The sequence below is a fragment of the Aulonocara sp. 'chitande type north' Nkhata Bay genome, linkage group LG19 (genome assembly GCF_057382095.1).
Source record: "Aulonocara sp. 'chitande type north' Nkhata Bay isolate Kocher_YH1m ecotype deep benthic linkage group LG19, A_spYH_male_GT1.1, whole genome shotgun sequence".
Lineage (NCBI taxonomy): Eukaryota > Metazoa > Chordata > Actinopteri > Cichliformes > Cichlidae > Aulonocara > Aulonocara sp. 'chitande type north' Nkhata Bay.
This window is the reverse complement of record NC_141362.1, coordinates 29657071-29674431: the sequence shown is the minus strand read 5'-3', so window position 1 is coordinate 29674431 and position 17361 is coordinate 29657071. Positions and strand designations below refer to the sequence as shown.

The window sequence follows — 17361 nt, the reverse complement described above, 5'->3', positions numbered from 1 at the left end:
CCAAATTGTAAACTCACACACAGAAGACTTACTTTAAGTTTGGTTAGTGTGTGCATATCTGCAATAAAGTCCAAGAGCTCACTTATATATTGCCGCATGCATTCCATTGCTGCCGTCGTGCACTGTAGAGAGAAACAGCAGTTTATCCTTTAGGAGGAATCACAGTGGAGCCTGTCTATATTTCCTGCTGTTTTATGAGCCTGATTTTAATAAGACAGTGTAGCACACAACGATTTAAGTCTCACCCCCGGCAGCGTTGAGATCATGTGCTTTTGGATGATGGTGGATTCCGCTAGCCGTGTGCCGATATCTGCACAAACAAACTGGCAAAATCCACATGGAGTTATAGAATTGCAGTCAGATTGAATTGCTGTGATTTTCTGGCTCTCGTAAACCGAGATGGATAAGAGAGATTTTTGTTTTTTTACCTGAACCAGAAGTAACAAGTTTGTGTCAGGCAGAGGAGACTTGAACTTGAGAGCCTGCAGGAGCTCTAACACCACAATGCGGGACATGTAGAACTTATCTCTCTCCTGGATGCGAGAAGATAGAGAGTGTAGTAAATGTACTGATGCAGCAAGACTGCCTTTTTCTATTATCACTTTGCCTTACTCATGCTGCGAGGAGAGCATAAACTCTGTAGCTTGAATAGAGGGGGAAGGACAGGCAGCGAGAGGGGAGGGAGGAAAGCCGGGGAGACGGAGAATAGTGAAAGCCGAGGAGTAGATTTAGGCCAGTCCAGATCTCTCCTCCCAGAGTCCCAGGCAGCTCAGATGAGGCTGTCAGGCAGCCTTCTCCCTCCCGGAGGACAGACTGCTCTCTTTGTTCATCCCTTCCACACAAAGCCCAGCTGCCTGTTTACAAACCACACTGTCATCTTCTGACTTCCAGTTTGTCTCTCGCTTTCTTTTTGTAGTCATGTTTGCTTATGTTAGGAGCAAGCACATGATCTTCTGCTCATGCACAATGCAGAGCTGACAGTTCTCACTGCGTGGCTTGCTAATGCACGTACCTGGATGCAGCACTCTGGTGATTAAAACTTAATGGAGCATGTAAGTTTGGAAAATAGCAAATTAAAAGGCCGTTCTTAAGCCACAAGGCTCCTCATCATACAGGGCGATGCAGAGGTGACAAGTGATGCATGATGTGACCAACTTTAGTAGGTCCAGAGAGCTCTAATGTGTGTCCTTAACACCTGACCTCCAAAACTGAACTGAGTTGAAACAAATTATTGAAAATCGGCTCTTCCCTGACACCTCACCTTACCATTAAAAAAAAAAACGGCAGAGGGTAAAGATCCAAAAGCAATCATTCACAGCAACTCTGAGTTTTGAAATGAGGATATTATAAGGTCAGGAATTAAAGCGGCTGTAAAAAAAAATCAATACCACAAGAGGCATAAACCACGCTGTGCTGACAGTGGTGGAGGACTGAGGATTCATCTGTCCGAACAGTGCAGACAGCCCTGGCTCCATCGCCGTCTGAGGCAGCCACGGAGAAACACACCATACATCCTCGGTCCTAGCACACCAACTAATCATGTTAATCAATACTGGCTGATTGCCTACTTAATCATCTGTGACACACGGCCACATTTCAGGCTGACTGGAGTGTCGGGGAAGTAGGTGTAGCACCAAAAAAAGTGATGAGTGAGAGAGCAGCAAACTGCAGATTAGTTTGAAGGGTTTAACTCTTTCAAGACTTCTTACAAGCTGCAGACACACAAAAGTACCTTATTGAAGGCTTTGTAACAAAGTCCACAGAGCTCCACAAGGTAGGAGAGACCGAATGTTCCATACTGGATGACGAAGCTCAGCAGCTTGGAAAAGGGCTCCAGGAGACTCTGTGTGATGGAAGAAACGTAGAAATAGGTTAGTTATTAAAGGGCAGAAAGAGGAGACACTGACGTTCTGCTTTGAACTTACCCGAGTTGCATTTGTTGTTGGGATTTTCAGCAGGCAAATGATAATCCTTAAACTGGAATCCATAGGACACTAATGAGACACACATTGAAAAATATGTTGACCTCTCCCCTGTGCTTGTGAGGGTTGCAAATGATTGCACACTAATTTGACCTCCAAGGTAAAAGTGTCAGAGTCAAATCAATTACAGTTTTAAGACTCTGTCCTTTTGAACCATACGAGTGCACCGCTGGATGCGTTTTCCTCCGACAGTAATCACATAAGACCATGACTAAGTACTCGGACGAGTTGATATCTACCTTCAGAGGAAGCACAGAGGGCAGTTTTGTGAGGAAGGTCTGGAACTGGTTGCAGATGGTTGTCCACAGGTTGCTGGGAGAGTCCATGGGGAGTGCCTCCATGAAGGTGGCAATGTTGTCCAGGCAGTGCAGCATTGTGCCCCCTGCTGGAAGATTCTTTTTGTTGTTCAAGCCCTGGGAGGCAGGGAGGCATAAACCATAAAAAGGGGTTATATAATGACATTCTATAAGTGAAGATATTTCCATCATTTCACTCCTGATCAGTCACAATGCTCATGATGAGAGCAGTGGATTTAGGACACTGAAGTACAGAGATAAGATAAGATAAGATAAGATAAGATAGAACTTTATTAATCCCTCGGGTGGGTTCCTCTGGGAAATTCGACTTCCAAAAAGCACAGCAACGACCGAAGTTACAGTTACAGAATTGTTATATATATATATATATATATATATATATATATATATATATATATATATATATATATATATACACACACACACACACACATATATAAATACAGAGACAAATATAAATAAAATGTACAAAGGGGATAAATAGAATAAATAGGAATAAAAAATAAAAATACAAGTGAATTGCACATTTCAAGTATTGAGTCTACAGATGACTGCACGGATGAGCGCGTGCATCAGTAGGTTCTTATCTTGCCCATTTTTATTTAGATATCAGTACAATAAACTAGCAGAGGAGTGCAGATCAAAGCAGGTTTCCTGAAATGCCCAGATGATGTGATGTTTAAGATGGGCCTACGCTGCACATGAAGCTGGCGACATCAAATCTTTTGCTTTGACAAGAGCTCCTCCTGCTGGTTGAATGACTCAACACATCAACATGAAGAAAAAATCCCACCTCGAGGAGCATGTTGAGAGCCGCAACAGAACTGAGCTCATTGAAATCTATCAGCGAGGATGCAAGTGTTCTCAGAAAACTTCCATCTGTTAAAAGAAAAAGAAGGGAGCACTTTATACAATGGGAACTTATGATGTTAGATTGAATGTTTAAAAGTAGCTACATTACAATAAAGTGTGAAGCTAAGTTTCTTTTCTATGACAAATTCAAGCTGAATTTTCAGGTTTTTAAACAGACCTTTTATGTTGCTCTGGAAGAGCTGGGGCAAGATGCCGTTAGGAGCCAGCTGGTGAAACATACAGCGCAGGAACTGCTTGGCTACACCTGCTACATTCCCTGGGATCAACATACTGCAGGACATCGCAGGGAGAATGGCTGTGTTAGAAGGGCAGTCACACTTGACATATACTATTAAAGTCATCTATAAGCACAGTGAACATCTGCACACATTGGTGTTATGGCTTTTATGTCTCATACCTCTCAGCTTGTCCAGAAAAATTGCCACTGGATGCCAACCTGAGAGAAGTCAAAGCAGCGGATTAGGACTCAGAGATGAATTATGCATGAGCTCTAAGAGTGAGTTATGAAACTTCATTTAACGGTGAAGTGCTGTGTGGATGGAGATTGCAGGGATGGTTACTGGAGCTGTTGTACCTGCCCACAGACTGCATGATGTCAAGAAGCATAGGGGCAGCCAAATCCGGGCTGAGGTGAATGAACATGGAAAGAACCACCACAGCGAGGCTGAGAGTCTCCTCATCATATTCTTCCAGAACAGCTGCACAGTCCCGACACCTGAGACATCACACGGAAATACACCAGGCTAGATTTAGCATAAAAACAGATCTATTTTGCTCATTTTAAGATTCAGGTTTTTTTGCGACTCCACTAGAAAAGCTTTGCACTATCTAAAGTTTAGTACTCGGTCTGTTGCAGCCCCTTCAATCATCCACAGTCTGCAACAAGCAGTTTTAACTCGCCTCTCTTTAAGCTCATTTTTCTGATTGGCTGCCCTTCACAAACTGCTTGATCAGTGCTCACAGCCAGAGCTGTGTGCATTGGATGACCATATTAGGAATATCTCTTCTCTCTGAAATCAGGATAGAAAAAAAACTGGGTGAAATTGAGTGCTTTGAGCAGTCTGAGCCCTAAGCTTTTGGCTATTTTGTACCTAGTCATTATATAAAACTTTGACCATGTTTAATGTGAGCACGCAGCACTGTAACAGCAGCCCTCAACACCTCCAATCCTGTATAATCATCTGAAGCCTGTTAGAATATTTATTCTTTAAGTGTCACATTTATTAACTTTAACTAATCGAGTTGTGGCCGATGACTGCCCCTCCCTGAGCCCGGTTCTGCCAGAGGTTTCTTACTGTTAAAAGGGAGTTTTCCCTTCCCACTGTCCCCAAAGTGCTAGCTCACAGGGGGTCATTGTAGGGTCTAACTTACAATATAATGCGCCTTGAGGCGACTGTTGTTGTAAATTGACACCATATAAATTGAATTGAAAGTTCAGTCCTTAAAAATGTAACCACAGTGTTTACAATAATACAATAATAATTTACTTTTTTAAATTAAACTTAAAAAGAAATTAAAAGAATAAATTCCTACTTCCACTTAGTGCTGTTTGGCCAGCTGAGCCATTCAACTTCAATATGAAATAATGTCAAAATGTTTGAAGAGAGAATTATCAAAACTTAGGGAAAAACCTTTTTCCCTAAGAAAATGGCTTAGACGCACTTTTCTGCTTTCCTGCAAAGTCATCTTCAAAACATTGTTACTCTTTTACCAACATCTTTAAATATCCAGACAGGGAAGGAGCCACCCTGTTAAATTTACTGAGATCAACAGCAGAAGGTTTAAGAACCGATAAATATGTGAGAATGACTCAGTTCTGTAATGTGTTTTACAGCCTGGTGGACTGCAGGTTCTTAATGTGAATGATGTGATGAGGTTAAAGCCAGTGCTTCCACACAGGGGTGCGGCTGTTTCTTTCTATCGGCTGATTGCAGCTGCTGCTTCATCACTTGCAAAGCCAACAAGCAATGTGTAGAACACTTCTTTCCAGACACCCTTTTTAACTTTTGCTTTTTAACTCCAGGGCGTGACGGAGACCAGCTCTGATGCATAATTCCAATTCAACAAGTTAAAATAAAAAGCTGCAAAAATTAGCTCTGTAGGGAATTTTGATGGGAATATTTTAGGAATTTTTCCAAAGCTCCTACAAAATCTGACATTCTGAATCCTTTTCAGTTCTCTTTTAGTTCATTACTGTTAATTAGTGGCAGCATTTACCCTGAAATAGCAGTTATACCACATGGACATAATGTAAAGACAATGTGATCTCTGCTGTCACAGGATCTCGAGCACTTGGGCTAAAAGTTAGTTTCTGGTTTTATTGTTGTTGGCACCAGTACAAATAGATTTGCAATTCTCCAATAAATCAATAATAGTTTGACTTTAATACAGCTTGATAGATATAGCTACTAAGTGATTGATTCACCGGTCAGACATCGTGGTAGGCTGCTCGTCAATGAACTCCTCGGGTGCAGGGACGAACATGCTGACTGTGCTCGGTGCTGAGAGGAGACTGGTCTTCGTAGGACCTACAATGGAAAAATATCAGTCATAAAAAACATTTCCTTTTCACCTTGTAGCACACAAGAAATTTGATTGAAGTTTAGATTCAGTGTATTTATTTAAATGAAAATATATTAGGATTAGCTCAAACAGAGATTTTCAAATGAGGGTACTAATACTGCCTGTAATAGGGCATGTACATAAGAGGGCTTTTATTGTAATTTAAAAGCCCTCTTGCATCATCATTCCTCTTACATCATTCCTAAAATAATATAACTAGTTAGTTTATTAGTTAAATAAAAAAGATGTAAATTTGATGAATCACATTTTATAGTCAGTTTTCAGTGTAATGGCTATAAAAACATATAAAAACATCACCATCTATTAGGAGGTGTTTTACTATCCTCTTCTTTTAATTTCAGTTAACTCTGGTGGGTGTCTGGTGTTCTTGCATGTGTTATTATGTCACTGTCTCCTCAAAAGGTTATAACTGAAAAATGTCCACAGTGACTGACCCGTCTCCCAGGTGCAGATGTTGTGTGGTGCGCTGGACTGATGCTCCAGCTGTCTCTTCATAAGCTGGCTCATGGTTAAAGCTCCCAGAGAGCCTCGTTTCACCTGCCGGTACTGAGCTAGAGGTCAGAGAAAGACAAGAAAACAGTACCTGGTTTTAACTGTCAGTATAACTCATTTCAGTCTAACCAATAAGGGTTAGACTTTAGGTCATTTAGCCCTAGTCCTGATTAACTAAACCATTATTATAACAGATTCAAGTTGCACTAGTTATAAATTAAAGCTTAAAACATTACATATTGGTATTTTTTCCTGTGTTGTTAAAAAATGTATATTATGTCATGTTAATTTAATATTTCAAGCTCCATTACAAAATTGTAAAAAGTGAATCAGAGACAAACATATAAATAATAGGTTATGGTATATTAGACATCGCACTAGTAATACACAAAAAACAATTTAACTGAAGTCGGTGAGGAGATGATGTAGTGAGTTTTTGGCTCCTACTTGACACTGAAGAGCGATGACTTGTTTCAGGTATAGCAGCTTCGAGTGTTGGTGCTGAGGCAGATTCTCGTGGCTTTTCCAGGGTAGACATAACTTTGTGATCTGCAAGGCATCAGAATATATACCAGAAGTCTTCCAACAATAATCAGTAATACAATACATAGATGTCTAACATTTTTAAGTGATAATTTAAGAGAAAAATTTTTTATATGAAGTTTAGCATGTTGTTACATAATCTCAATAGAGGCATGATTTGGTGCCATGTGGGCAATTAAAGTGCAATAAAAATCTGATTCAGTCTTTTACTTTTACATTAAAACCTCATTGTATAATTGGAAAAGTACACACACACACACACACACACACACACACAAAAACATGAAAAGGGGCAATGCATGGCAAGAGTGGTTAGTATTTCTGGTAATGAGTGATGATCATTTCGCTCTGATGACAAAATAAGCATTTATTAATAAAAGAAATGCAAGAAAATTGATTTTTTTAAAACAACAATAAGGAACTAAAGAGATAAAATAATAAATGAATAATATTCAGAGTTAAAAGTTGTAAGTAGAGCAATGTACAAAGCTAATTTATAAATGGCTGGTTTAGGCAGCATCTCTGTAGGCTTACGTCACTAAGAAACAGCTGATGTGAGTCAGCCGAATATAAATAAACTGTGACAACACCTCAGGATTGTCTTTTTCTGGCTTAAAGTAGAACTTATGTGTAGTAAATCAGCTACAGTGCTTTAAGTTTAGCTGGAATTATTCTACAATAGTTTGATCTCTTAAAATATTCACTTTTGACCAGACTTGTACAAAAAGTAATAAATAAGATTTTACAAGATTTTCTTAAAAGACATTTTTGAAATCAACAACAGCACGCTCTGGTTTTTGTTCACGTGTCCTTTCTCTTTACCTGTTTCTGCGGTCTGCTCAGCACCCAGCTTGTCGAACGTGTTGAACGAGATGTCCAGGTATTCCCTCTGGATGGCGCTCACAGCTATCTTCCTCTGTTTACGCTGTCGGGGAACAATCTGGATTTTAAACTCAGCTTCATCGTTCTCATCTGCGTTGTCAGGTTTGGGGTCGCTGTCTGCTTCGTCGCCCATATCGTCCTCCTCTTCATCGTCTCCATCCCCTTCTTCTTCGTCATTGCTGTTGCTCTTGCTCTTCTCTGGTGAGGAAGGCGGCTCCGCTTTGTCTTCGGGGATGTCAAGGAAGATAGTCCTGCCAGAGGGACTGGTGCTGGGTCCTATAAGAGTCCTGATTTCTTCCGGGGTCGCACATGTGTCATCTAGCGAGGTGACAGGGACATGTGGGGACTTTCTCAGCAGGTCTCTCTTCTGCTTTAAGGTCATGGGGCTTTCATGGGAGATGTTCTCTGATCGGTCAGGGAGCTCCAGAGAGGTGCTGCGAGGCACACGGATAGGCTCCTTTCCTTCAAATTTCTGCTGTGAGCACCTCTCTCCCACCACAAGCTCTGGGGTCTTTTTGTCAGTGGAGCAGTCCTCCACACTCACCTGAACAACAGGGGACAGTCGCAAAGTGTTGCTGCTTGCAGGAGAAGCTGAGACTTTTGGACTCCCACTAAACTTGGAGCCTATGATGGTGTTAAGATCAAACTCCTCATCACTTTCCACAATCCTCAGAGGTGGTAGCGGTTCAAAGACCAAGGAGTCGCTGTCAGACATGGAGAGCAGCGAATGCTTTTCTGGAATTGAGGTGCAGTCAGAGGAGAGGTCAATCAGGTCTTGATCGTCCTTTCCCTGAGCTGATCCCTCTAAAGAGCCCTGATCTGTTTTGTCATCAAAAGTCTCCATGCAGCTGAGCCGGACCTCTGGTATGACGGGCTTGGAGATGTCAGACTGGCCACCTCGAGAGCCCCGTCGGTCCACGGGATCAACCCGAACTGAAGAGCCATCAGAGGATCCTATCCCATGATACCTGTTGTGGGGAGTAGTAGAGGATGGGGGCAGGACTACAGGGGGCACCTGCATGTCGCAACGATCAATGCAGGACTTGCGCCGATGTTCGTCCAAACTGAATAGTATGGAATCCGTGTTGGAAATATCCAAAGACTTCTGCTTGTGGATTGCCTGTAGCCTCTTTCTCCTGGTGCTCTCCTCCCGCACACAGTGCAGGATGCTATCCTGAAGGGCGCTAGCTTCACGGTACTCTGACAGCTCAATTTCACCTGATGCAAGGAAAGAAAATGAGACCGAATCACAAAAAAATATTATTGTATGATAAAGACTGAATCAATTTGCTTAATATAGAGCGCACTTGACATTGAAAGCCTCTGCCTCTTACTTCTCTTGGCATTCAGCTCTACCGGCTGGTATTTCACAGACTTGCTGCCACCAATTCTCTTCAGGCGAGCAAAGAAGGTCTGTGACTCCTTGTTAGCAGCACCAGTCGGCGTGTCATGGACGTCTGACTCATCAAATACACTGTCCTCTTCTAATGTGGAGAACAAATATGTGAAATGTACTTGAGCGCTGCATTAATGTAGCATTAAAAAGTCATAATCTGCCTGACTGAACAAAGTCTTTTCCCTCCTATTCTAGCATAACGATCTATGACATATATCATATTATCATATTCTAATCATCATCATCATCTACTGCTGATACAGACAACGCATTTGCTACTTTTCCCACCTTTTTCTTTCTCGCTATAGCGGCTTATGTTGGAGTTGTCACTGTAGAGTGGTCCTGCTGTAGCATGGGGGCGACAGCTGTGATACTGTGCATTCAGTGTGTTGATGGTGATGTGGATCAAATGGAGGACTACTTTACTGCCATCCATATCTCTGTAAGGGTACTATGGTGCATAAAAACAATGTAAGCTCATTTTGTACAAAAGATTGAAGAAAATATGTCACGAAAACATAAAAAGAAATATCTTAGAGGTTAGGTGGCATTATGTAGCAGACTCAATGTACAGTTATTCATGCAATAAAAAATATTAAGTACCTTGTAAAGGATAACAAGAAGTGCTTTGAGCCACATCTGCCGAATGTGTGGTTTAAGGGCCCACAGGGAGCAACGAGGAGGCTGCTGAAAATAGTGCCTCAGCTGGGGACATGTGCAGTACTTCAACACCTGGACCACAAGAGGGAGCAGCTGCTTTCCCAAACCGATATTGTAGTCCAGTACCTGTGAGCAAATAAGTTAAATTCACTGGCAGTTGCGACGTTCAGGTACTCTTTCGCAATAAGCCTAATATGCAGGTGCAAATATTTGATTATATTTCAGTTACTTGTGCAATGCCAGCGATGAAGGCGTTGAAGCAGGTGGAGGTGCGCATCTTCTGAGGTGCAATCATGAAACAGCCTTCCTGTTGATCATACCCCAGCAGCACATACAGATGACGCTTCACTGTGTTGAAAGCCTTGGCACTACCAATATCTGCCTCAGCACTGCTTTGGTCTTTGGCCATAAATTTCATGAGGACCATGATCAGCTGGTGAACCGTCTGGTGATCGACGCCAGCGTTCTCAGGGAGCAGGTCTCTGATGATGGTGTCGTCCTCGGGAGAAGGGGTCTGGCCTGCAAGAGGGGCTGAAGCGTCAGGGTTAAAGTGCGGGAGAAAACGTGCTGCAGACAGGGAGATAAGATGGGGAGAGGGTAGGGGTGCGGTAGCAGGGAGGATAACAACACAGAGGTGGAGGGGTGTCAGCTCATCCTGTCCATTTCTCTGCCAAGAGAGTTGGAGCCATTATCATGCTGTATACATACATCACTACAATGTGTTCATGGAATATGTAAATGGGGTAAACGCACAACAGACTGTCTAGTTTTTCGTTCCGTGTCAGGATTGCTTTAGCCCAGAAAGTAGGATGAAAGAACAATGACTGCCACTATAGACCAAACATTATTTTTTATGTACAATAAAGTGCAAAACTCTTCAGCCACCGCTCATTTCTTTATATTTTGCAAAGAAAATAGGCACAGTGACTTATTGAAATATGTGAAGTCATATAGATGGAAATAAAGTTTGTCAAACTCTAACAAGCTTGAAATTCAATATTTGGTATGACCACCTTTATTCTCCACCACAGTCTAAACTCTCTTATGGAAGTTTTAAGTAGTCTTCACAAATAGTTCTCCGGGCTTCTTGAAGGACATTCAAAGCTCTTCTTTGGATGTTGGCTGCCTTTTGTTTCATTCTCTGTCAAGATGATGCCACACCGTTTCAATAATGTTGAAGTCCAGGATGTGTTCCACTGTGTGTGTTTTTTCTATGCAGGTATGCTTTTACGGCACTGCAAATATCTTTGGGATCACCGCCATGCAGAAAATAAAGCTGCCAATCAGATGCTTTCCAGAGCATCCAAATCTGACAACACTTTTCTGTGTTCATAATTCCATCAATTTTGACAAGATCCCTAACGCCACTGGCTGAAATAGAACCCCAAGCCATGACAGGGCACCATGTTTTACAGATGGCTCTTGTACCTCTCTCCCGCCTCCTCCACAGATGTTCACCATGTTAAGGATTCATCACTCCATAAGTCGTTGCTACTGATTCTAAATCCACTTCTTGTGTAATTTGGCATAGTTACTCATAGTTAAACAAGTCTTTTCTGCATGTTTAAACTAAAGAAATAGGAACAAATTGTTGGTTATGTGTAGACACAACACTAGTTCATCATGTCTTTTTTATGCTTGAATGATTCATAGATCATTGTTACGTGGCTTAACATACTGTATATAAAAAAACTAAACATTCATCTAAAAATGGCCGCGTACAAGGGTAATGAGTAAAAGATCTTTCAAAGCAAACGTTTGAAAGACCTTCAGAAAGCCCGGAGAACTATTGCTCAAGAGCACTTTAAAAAATTATTGACCGTCCAGGTCCTTGGAAGCAAAATACAAGGAAATGAGGGTTGTGTTGAGAATTTTCAATAATACTGTATAATACTAAATATTTAATATTTGAACATAGTTTTCATGAAAGTCTTACTGTACTTTTTCTCCAATATGATGAAGACTTGGAATGTTATTTACCTGGCAGGACTTTCTCTATCATATCTCCCAGTGTCGGGGCAGAGAGCTCTTGCCTCCTAAGCCTTAGAGCTAAAAACCACATATGAAGAGCAAGATTTAGGAGAGCGTACATGGGAGGTAGCACAGGACACATGTCTGAGCTTCATCATCTTCCAACACATATGCGCACACAAAGAGACGCGTATACTTTTGATTTAAAGGGCGTGAAATCCAAATGTTATAAAGATTGAGGGCATTTGGATCAACCAGATAAACCTGTGTTTGAAGGCAGCACGAGTATCTCAGAAACTCAGACAGCCTTCTGTGGAGAGCCACAGATAAAACATTTAAGTGAAATGAGCGTCGGGAACATATAAGTGAGGAGAGAAACATTAGGAAAATGGAACAGGACCTTGGTCAAACAGTATTTGCAAATAGAAAAGGATTCTCTTTTTTTTTAAAAGGCAATGATCATCACTTTGTGACAGAATCTATAATGGCAGGTCATTTTCCAAATAGAAAGTTGTTTTTTTATAGACTTCTATGTCATAGCATGTGAGCCAAAGCACTTAAAAAAGTCTCAAATGCTATTTGCAAACACTTTTTAACAACAGACTTTTTGAGACAGGTTAGAAATAAGACTGACAGCCTGACAGCTGATGTCTTCTACTCACGTAGTCGGTTGCTCAGTGACTCAGGGAGTGAAAAGGCTCTTTTAGACTGGGCGTCCGTGCCTCCTTTTACACTGTCACGGAGGGAGCGCACACTCTTCTGCTGATTCCTCGCGAAACGGGCCCGTCGTATCTTCCACATTGCTGTATCACTGAGGTTAGCTACATTGGTTCGTACAGCTGTAATAGCTGTCAAAGAAACAAGGATTGCAAAGCTTACTTGAAGCACTGTTAAGTTGTAAATCTTCTCTTACAGGTGTAAAACATCTGGATGGGGACATGGCAGATACATACTAGTAGGGAAGGGAAACTCTTTGTTGCAGTCCAGGTGCAGCTGAGCCTCCAGAGATAATGTTTCAAAACGGTTGACGAAAAACTCCCAACTAAGCGCGGGGATATCTTTCTTCAGAAAGTGCAGGAGTAGGAGTTTACTGAGAATAATGGGACGATCTCTCACCACAGTGTCAAATTGGAAATCCAGACACAGGCATAAGCCCTAAAAATGCACAACAAGTACAATCCCTTTACATAGAAAATCCATAAATAAAATTTACAGCTTTCAACACATAAATACCAAAACTATAATTAAATGCACACCAACACACCCTGTCTTAGTGAGAATGCTTAATTTATTTATCCTTCACGCGAAAAATAAACAGAAATTTTGTTGCTAAAAACAAGAGCAAAGTACCTGAAGGGATGGCCTCTTGATTGTGTCCAGTAGCAGCCTGGCCCTGGTGGCCACAGCAGGGTTGACATCCTCCACAGAGGCCAGGAAGCAACAGAAAGCGTGAGCCAAGGCATACTTCAGTAAGTGGTTTTTTGTCACTGCACCAATGTCCAGGAAACGACACAGCACTGCTACCTTCTCGACTGAGAGGATTTCGTGAGAATAGAGAAAGAAATGAATTACTGCTGCAGACAAAGACGGAGCAAGTGAGCTGCCAGATGTCTTCATATAATTCCATGATTCAATAAACAGAATCAGCCCAGAGGTCACAGAGGAAGATGACTGAGATGAGTTAATGTTTTACTAAATATTTGTCTTCGCACAATGTGGTGGTAAAACCAAATGCTTCTTTTTTTTAGCAAAGGCGATGCTTTCAATAAATAAAGTGATTTACTTATCATTCCTCAGATTAAAATCTAAAAATAGACGCTGCACTCTTATACCCATGAGCTCTTAGCCAATGTGGTGTTGAGTGCTAGGTGTCGGTGTGGGCGAGTGTGGGACCGTGCAGTGAGTCAGAACACTAGTTGACTTCATTTAGGAATATATTACATGCATGTGTAGATTTATACCAATATTTCTACCCTACTAAATGGATATAATAACATTAGAAGTGCTCATTGGTCATGACACAGATCAACAGCATCGCAAGCTGACATTGTGATGCATCAGTTCACTACTTGGACAGAGCAAATAGCTCCTCTCTGCTAATCACAATGTGAAAAAACCCTCATTAATCCCACAATTCCTCTTTGCTGCCTGTACCAAGGTAACCATGGCAACACATAGGGGAGATGTGGGCAGGCAGTGGTTTGGGAAGCCTATTATATAAGCAGATCCTCCTCTCCTCTTCCTGGCGATCCTCATCATTTACAATCGCAACCACAAAGACAAACCATTAAGCCAAAGATATCCATTTTTGATGATCATATCTGCACATGAAGCCGCAAACTGTCTGCGACCATCCTAGGAAGACACGGAGTCTGAAATTTAACGCTGTTACTTTATGACTCACCGGCTTCAAATCGTATTTTCCAGTCTTTGCTGTTGAAGTTTGTGTTGATGAGATTCCAAAAGATGTCTGCCCCGTGTGACAAAGACAGGGCGTGGAGAAGCTGCGGCACGGCCAACGAAGCCAGCTGGCAAAACTCTGATTTCAGCATCGACCACAGACTGAAAACAGAAGAGACAGAAGCACAAATGTCACTTAAGGAGTTAGCACAATTAAAAGCTGTAAACAAAAGCATGCATGAGTTCAGTGTTTTTTCTGCATGAGGAGGAGTGTTCTCTGGACACACCAAGGGATGAGCATCTTCTCCTGGATGTAAGCCAGAAACTGCGGGTGATCCTTACAGGCGAGGTATAAACACTCTCCGTGAAGACACAGGATCTTCAGGCAGTTCAGCATGTTGAACAAAATATCAGGCTCCTCAAACTTTGACATTTCCTGAAAATGCAGAAGACGTGTGTGACTCGCAGTGTAACACATATGCACTCAAATAAATCGAAAGAAACATTTTTGAATGCCTCTAGTCTTTGATTTGATATGCAGTTATTCAGACCAAGCACCTGCAGAATGGTGTATATGAGCTTCAAAGACACAGGGAGCTGCTGGTAGGAGAACTTCTTATCAGAGTTATTCTTCATTGCTGGAAAGAAAGAGAAAAAACAATTGAACTTTTAATTTTGCCTGTACTGTGGCAAAAAACAAGGAAATAGCTCATCCTGTTCTGTCCATCAAAAACAATATCTACCAAGCCTTCCTGCATACTCACAATATCTCACTGGGTTTCTGAAATTTTCTATGGCTTCATGTATATCACTGTTTCTCAGATTTGGTATCAAACTGTTAAACTGCTAAACTGTATTAGTAGAAGTCAAAAGTCACAAGCGTCAACTAGCTTAGATATACATCAAGTCCAAAATCCAGTTAAGTTAAAGTCCAGTTAACCCTTAAAGGATGATTGGTATTCATCTGGCAGGTATTATTAATTTAAACATCAAGTTTTAAGCAGAACTGATCGATACACACCTGCGTGATCAGGAGATTGGCTGCTGGGGTTGTCGGTGTGCGTGCCACTCGGGTTGTCTCCTTCCTTGCTTTCATTCTCCACCCCGATGGAGAAATCTGGTGGAGGGGTAAGCAAGGTTTCCTCCAAACAATCTGTGGGCTCCTGTGGAGGAATGAGACTTGTTGGAGCTGAGTGAAAGGCATGCTTTATGTTGTGTGTTTACTCCAAAACAAAGGTAGCACAATTTGACACAGTGTTGTTTTTGGCGCTGTGGTTTGGGACACGTGGAGCTACATGCACTCATTCCAAAGCCCTGCCTGCCAAATGCACAAGGTTAATTCAAAGTTGATGCATAAAAATGCATGCTGTGTGTCTCACCACCAGGCGTATCTCTTCCCGGGGGGTCAGCCTCTCCAGGAGCTCACAGCCCAGCTGGTAACACAGGATGCTGGATTGGCACAGGCTGCACTCTAGGGCCTTCTCATCCTTCTGGCAGGTGTGTGAGCCACCCCACGGGGCCTGGAAGACATTGTTGATGATGCCCACGATATCCTTCCCCAGGCTGCTGTCTAGACCCAGCATCACACCGTCATCCTGGAGCTCCATCTGGGACAGCGGGGGGGAGACGACCATAAAAATAGAGGAACAAAAATTAGAGCACAACACACAAATCTCAAGATCCCACCGGTGGGTATTATTATCATTGTATAGTGTGTATGTGTCATTTTTCTCTACATGAATGACTGAGAAGAGTGACTCGCTTAAACTAGACTGTATAATGTGAGAATGGCTGTACAATAAGAAGGTTTATAACATGAGGACACACAAAAGAGAAGCATCAGAGACAGAACTTTAATCACAATTATAGGTTTTCATCAGGAAGGTGGTCACCTGCTTTAAGATGAGGTCAAACATCAGAATGAAACAGCCAAGGTTCATGTCATCGTCATCACAGTCCAGGTCCAGGGCGCAGTGACCAGCGGCATGACCCAGGTTTTTAAAAGGGCTGCAGCGAAGAGGGCTGCGGAAGGGGCTCCGGAAGGGGCTGGGAAAAGGGCTGAGAGTGTTGTGCTGGCCTCGACGTCCTGGATCTGACACCACACTCACCTGTGAGAAAGGAGAATAGTCATTAAACTGAAATATGTGTTTCTCTTCAGCTGTTAGGGTCACGTTAAAATGAGACAGAAAGCGTTGCGAGGCTGTAAATGTCAGTTAGACTTGTATATATCAATATGCATCACATACCTTTTTCATTATGTTATGTTACATTTTATTATGTGGTCCACAAACAAAAGTGTAAATAAAAGATCTATTCTAAGTAATAAAAAGGCAATGCTTGCAAATATTTGAAAAAAAGCTGTCAAAATATTCTAAACTGAGCATTTGCGGCTTTTATACAACAATTACGCCGTGCTCGAAGCTACGCCTTCTCCTCATTCCTGATGTCTCTGTGTTTATGTCCATCTTCGTCACTTCTAATGTTGTCAGCTCCCTCTCTGTGTGTGTTTATGTGTTTCTGCCAGAGTGTGGTGCTCCAACTCTCTTACTTTAATGCCTCATCTGCACAACTGGGAGCCATTCACTAATCGAGCTCACGCAAGTATATAAAATCTGCCAGACTGTTCACTCAATCTCATACACAATGGCATCATGAAACCTTGTAAACTGACTCCTAGTGTATTCTCTTTAACAGTACAAATGATATATCTTCTCATAACTCAGGCACACCAGCTCATGCTCCATGCACAAGCTGCCCTCAGCAGCCTGACCTGCCCTCTGTTTAACAAGTGCTACAGCAAGCTGTGTTCGCTGTGTACAGCAAACACCATCCTGACAAAAAGCAAGGTATGACAGCAAATCTCACAAAGCATGTTTACATCTCCTAAAGTTAAACGTGAAGTAATACAGCAGGATCAGCTGCATGTCGACTTAATCTGGAGCCATCTGTGCGGATGTGTGGGTGTCTCTGAACATAAATTTATATTACAGCCAAATTCAATTAATCCCTTGAAGAGAGCTATATTTAGATATTGATGGTTGCCATGGTAACATACAGTCTATTCCAAAATGAACAGTGGGAAATAGAACCAAGAAGAATAGAAACGTGTACACCCCTAATCCAAAAAACACATCGACAGACAAAGCCCTAATAATAGCTATTCAGCTGATGATCTGAGCACAGTGAGGTGATGTGTTCTGATCTGTGTTGTTGTCAACAGCCACTGAAATGAATGGCAACAAAAGGCTGAAAATGGGGATTG

General features: G+C 41.9%; 1 protein-coding gene across 6 annotated transcripts in view; it reads right to left on the bottom strand.

Annotated features, from left to right (window-relative positions):
- unc79 (unc-79 homolog, NALCN channel complex subunit) overlaps nucleotides 1-17361 on the bottom strand; it is a 32588-nt gene that overhangs the window by 1944 nt on the left and 13283 nt on the right. For 3 of the 6 annotated variants that reach the window (XM_086274410.1, XM_086274411.1, XM_086274415.1), the window contains exons 18-45: nucleotides 15992-16207; nucleotides 15479-15706; nucleotides 15121-15262; nucleotides 14658-14737; nucleotides 14387-14535; nucleotides 14104-14261; nucleotides 13050-13231; nucleotides 12653-12854; nucleotides 12362-12547; nucleotides 11709-11777; nucleotides 9958-10295; nucleotides 9672-9854; nucleotides 9357-9519; nucleotides 9007-9156; nucleotides 7613-8890; nucleotides 6695-6796; nucleotides 6190-6306; nucleotides 5598-5700; nucleotides 3747-3887; nucleotides 3570-3608; nucleotides 3330-3442; nucleotides 3093-3178; nucleotides 2222-2395; nucleotides 1926-1994; nucleotides 1733-1843; nucleotides 429-533; nucleotides 246-323; nucleotides 33-122 (exon numbers count right to left, since the gene is read on the bottom strand). In XM_086274410.1, the coding sequence (XP_086130536.1) occupies nucleotides 33-122; nucleotides 246-323; nucleotides 429-533; nucleotides 1733-1843; nucleotides 1926-1994; nucleotides 2222-2395; nucleotides 3093-3178; nucleotides 3330-3442; nucleotides 3570-3608; nucleotides 3747-3887; nucleotides 5598-5700; nucleotides 6190-6306; nucleotides 6695-6796; nucleotides 7613-8890; nucleotides 9007-9156; nucleotides 9357-9519; nucleotides 9672-9854; nucleotides 9958-10295; nucleotides 11709-11777; nucleotides 12362-12547; nucleotides 12653-12854; nucleotides 13050-13231; nucleotides 14104-14261; nucleotides 14387-14535; nucleotides 14658-14737; nucleotides 15121-15262; nucleotides 15479-15706; nucleotides 15992-16207 (5052 nt within the window). The remainder of the gene's footprint in view (nucleotides 1-32; nucleotides 123-245; nucleotides 324-428; nucleotides 534-1732; nucleotides 1844-1925; nucleotides 1995-2221; nucleotides 2396-3092; nucleotides 3179-3329; nucleotides 3443-3569; nucleotides 3609-3746; nucleotides 3888-5597; nucleotides 5701-6189; nucleotides 6307-6694; nucleotides 6797-7612; nucleotides 8891-9006; nucleotides 9157-9356; nucleotides 9520-9671; nucleotides 9855-9957; nucleotides 10296-11708; nucleotides 11778-12361; nucleotides 12548-12652; nucleotides 12855-13049; nucleotides 13232-14103; nucleotides 14262-14386; nucleotides 14536-14657; nucleotides 14738-15120; nucleotides 15263-15478; nucleotides 15707-15991; nucleotides 16208-17361) is intronic. The other 3 variants (XM_086274412.1, XM_086274413.1, XM_086274414.1) reach the window with 3 other exon arrangements.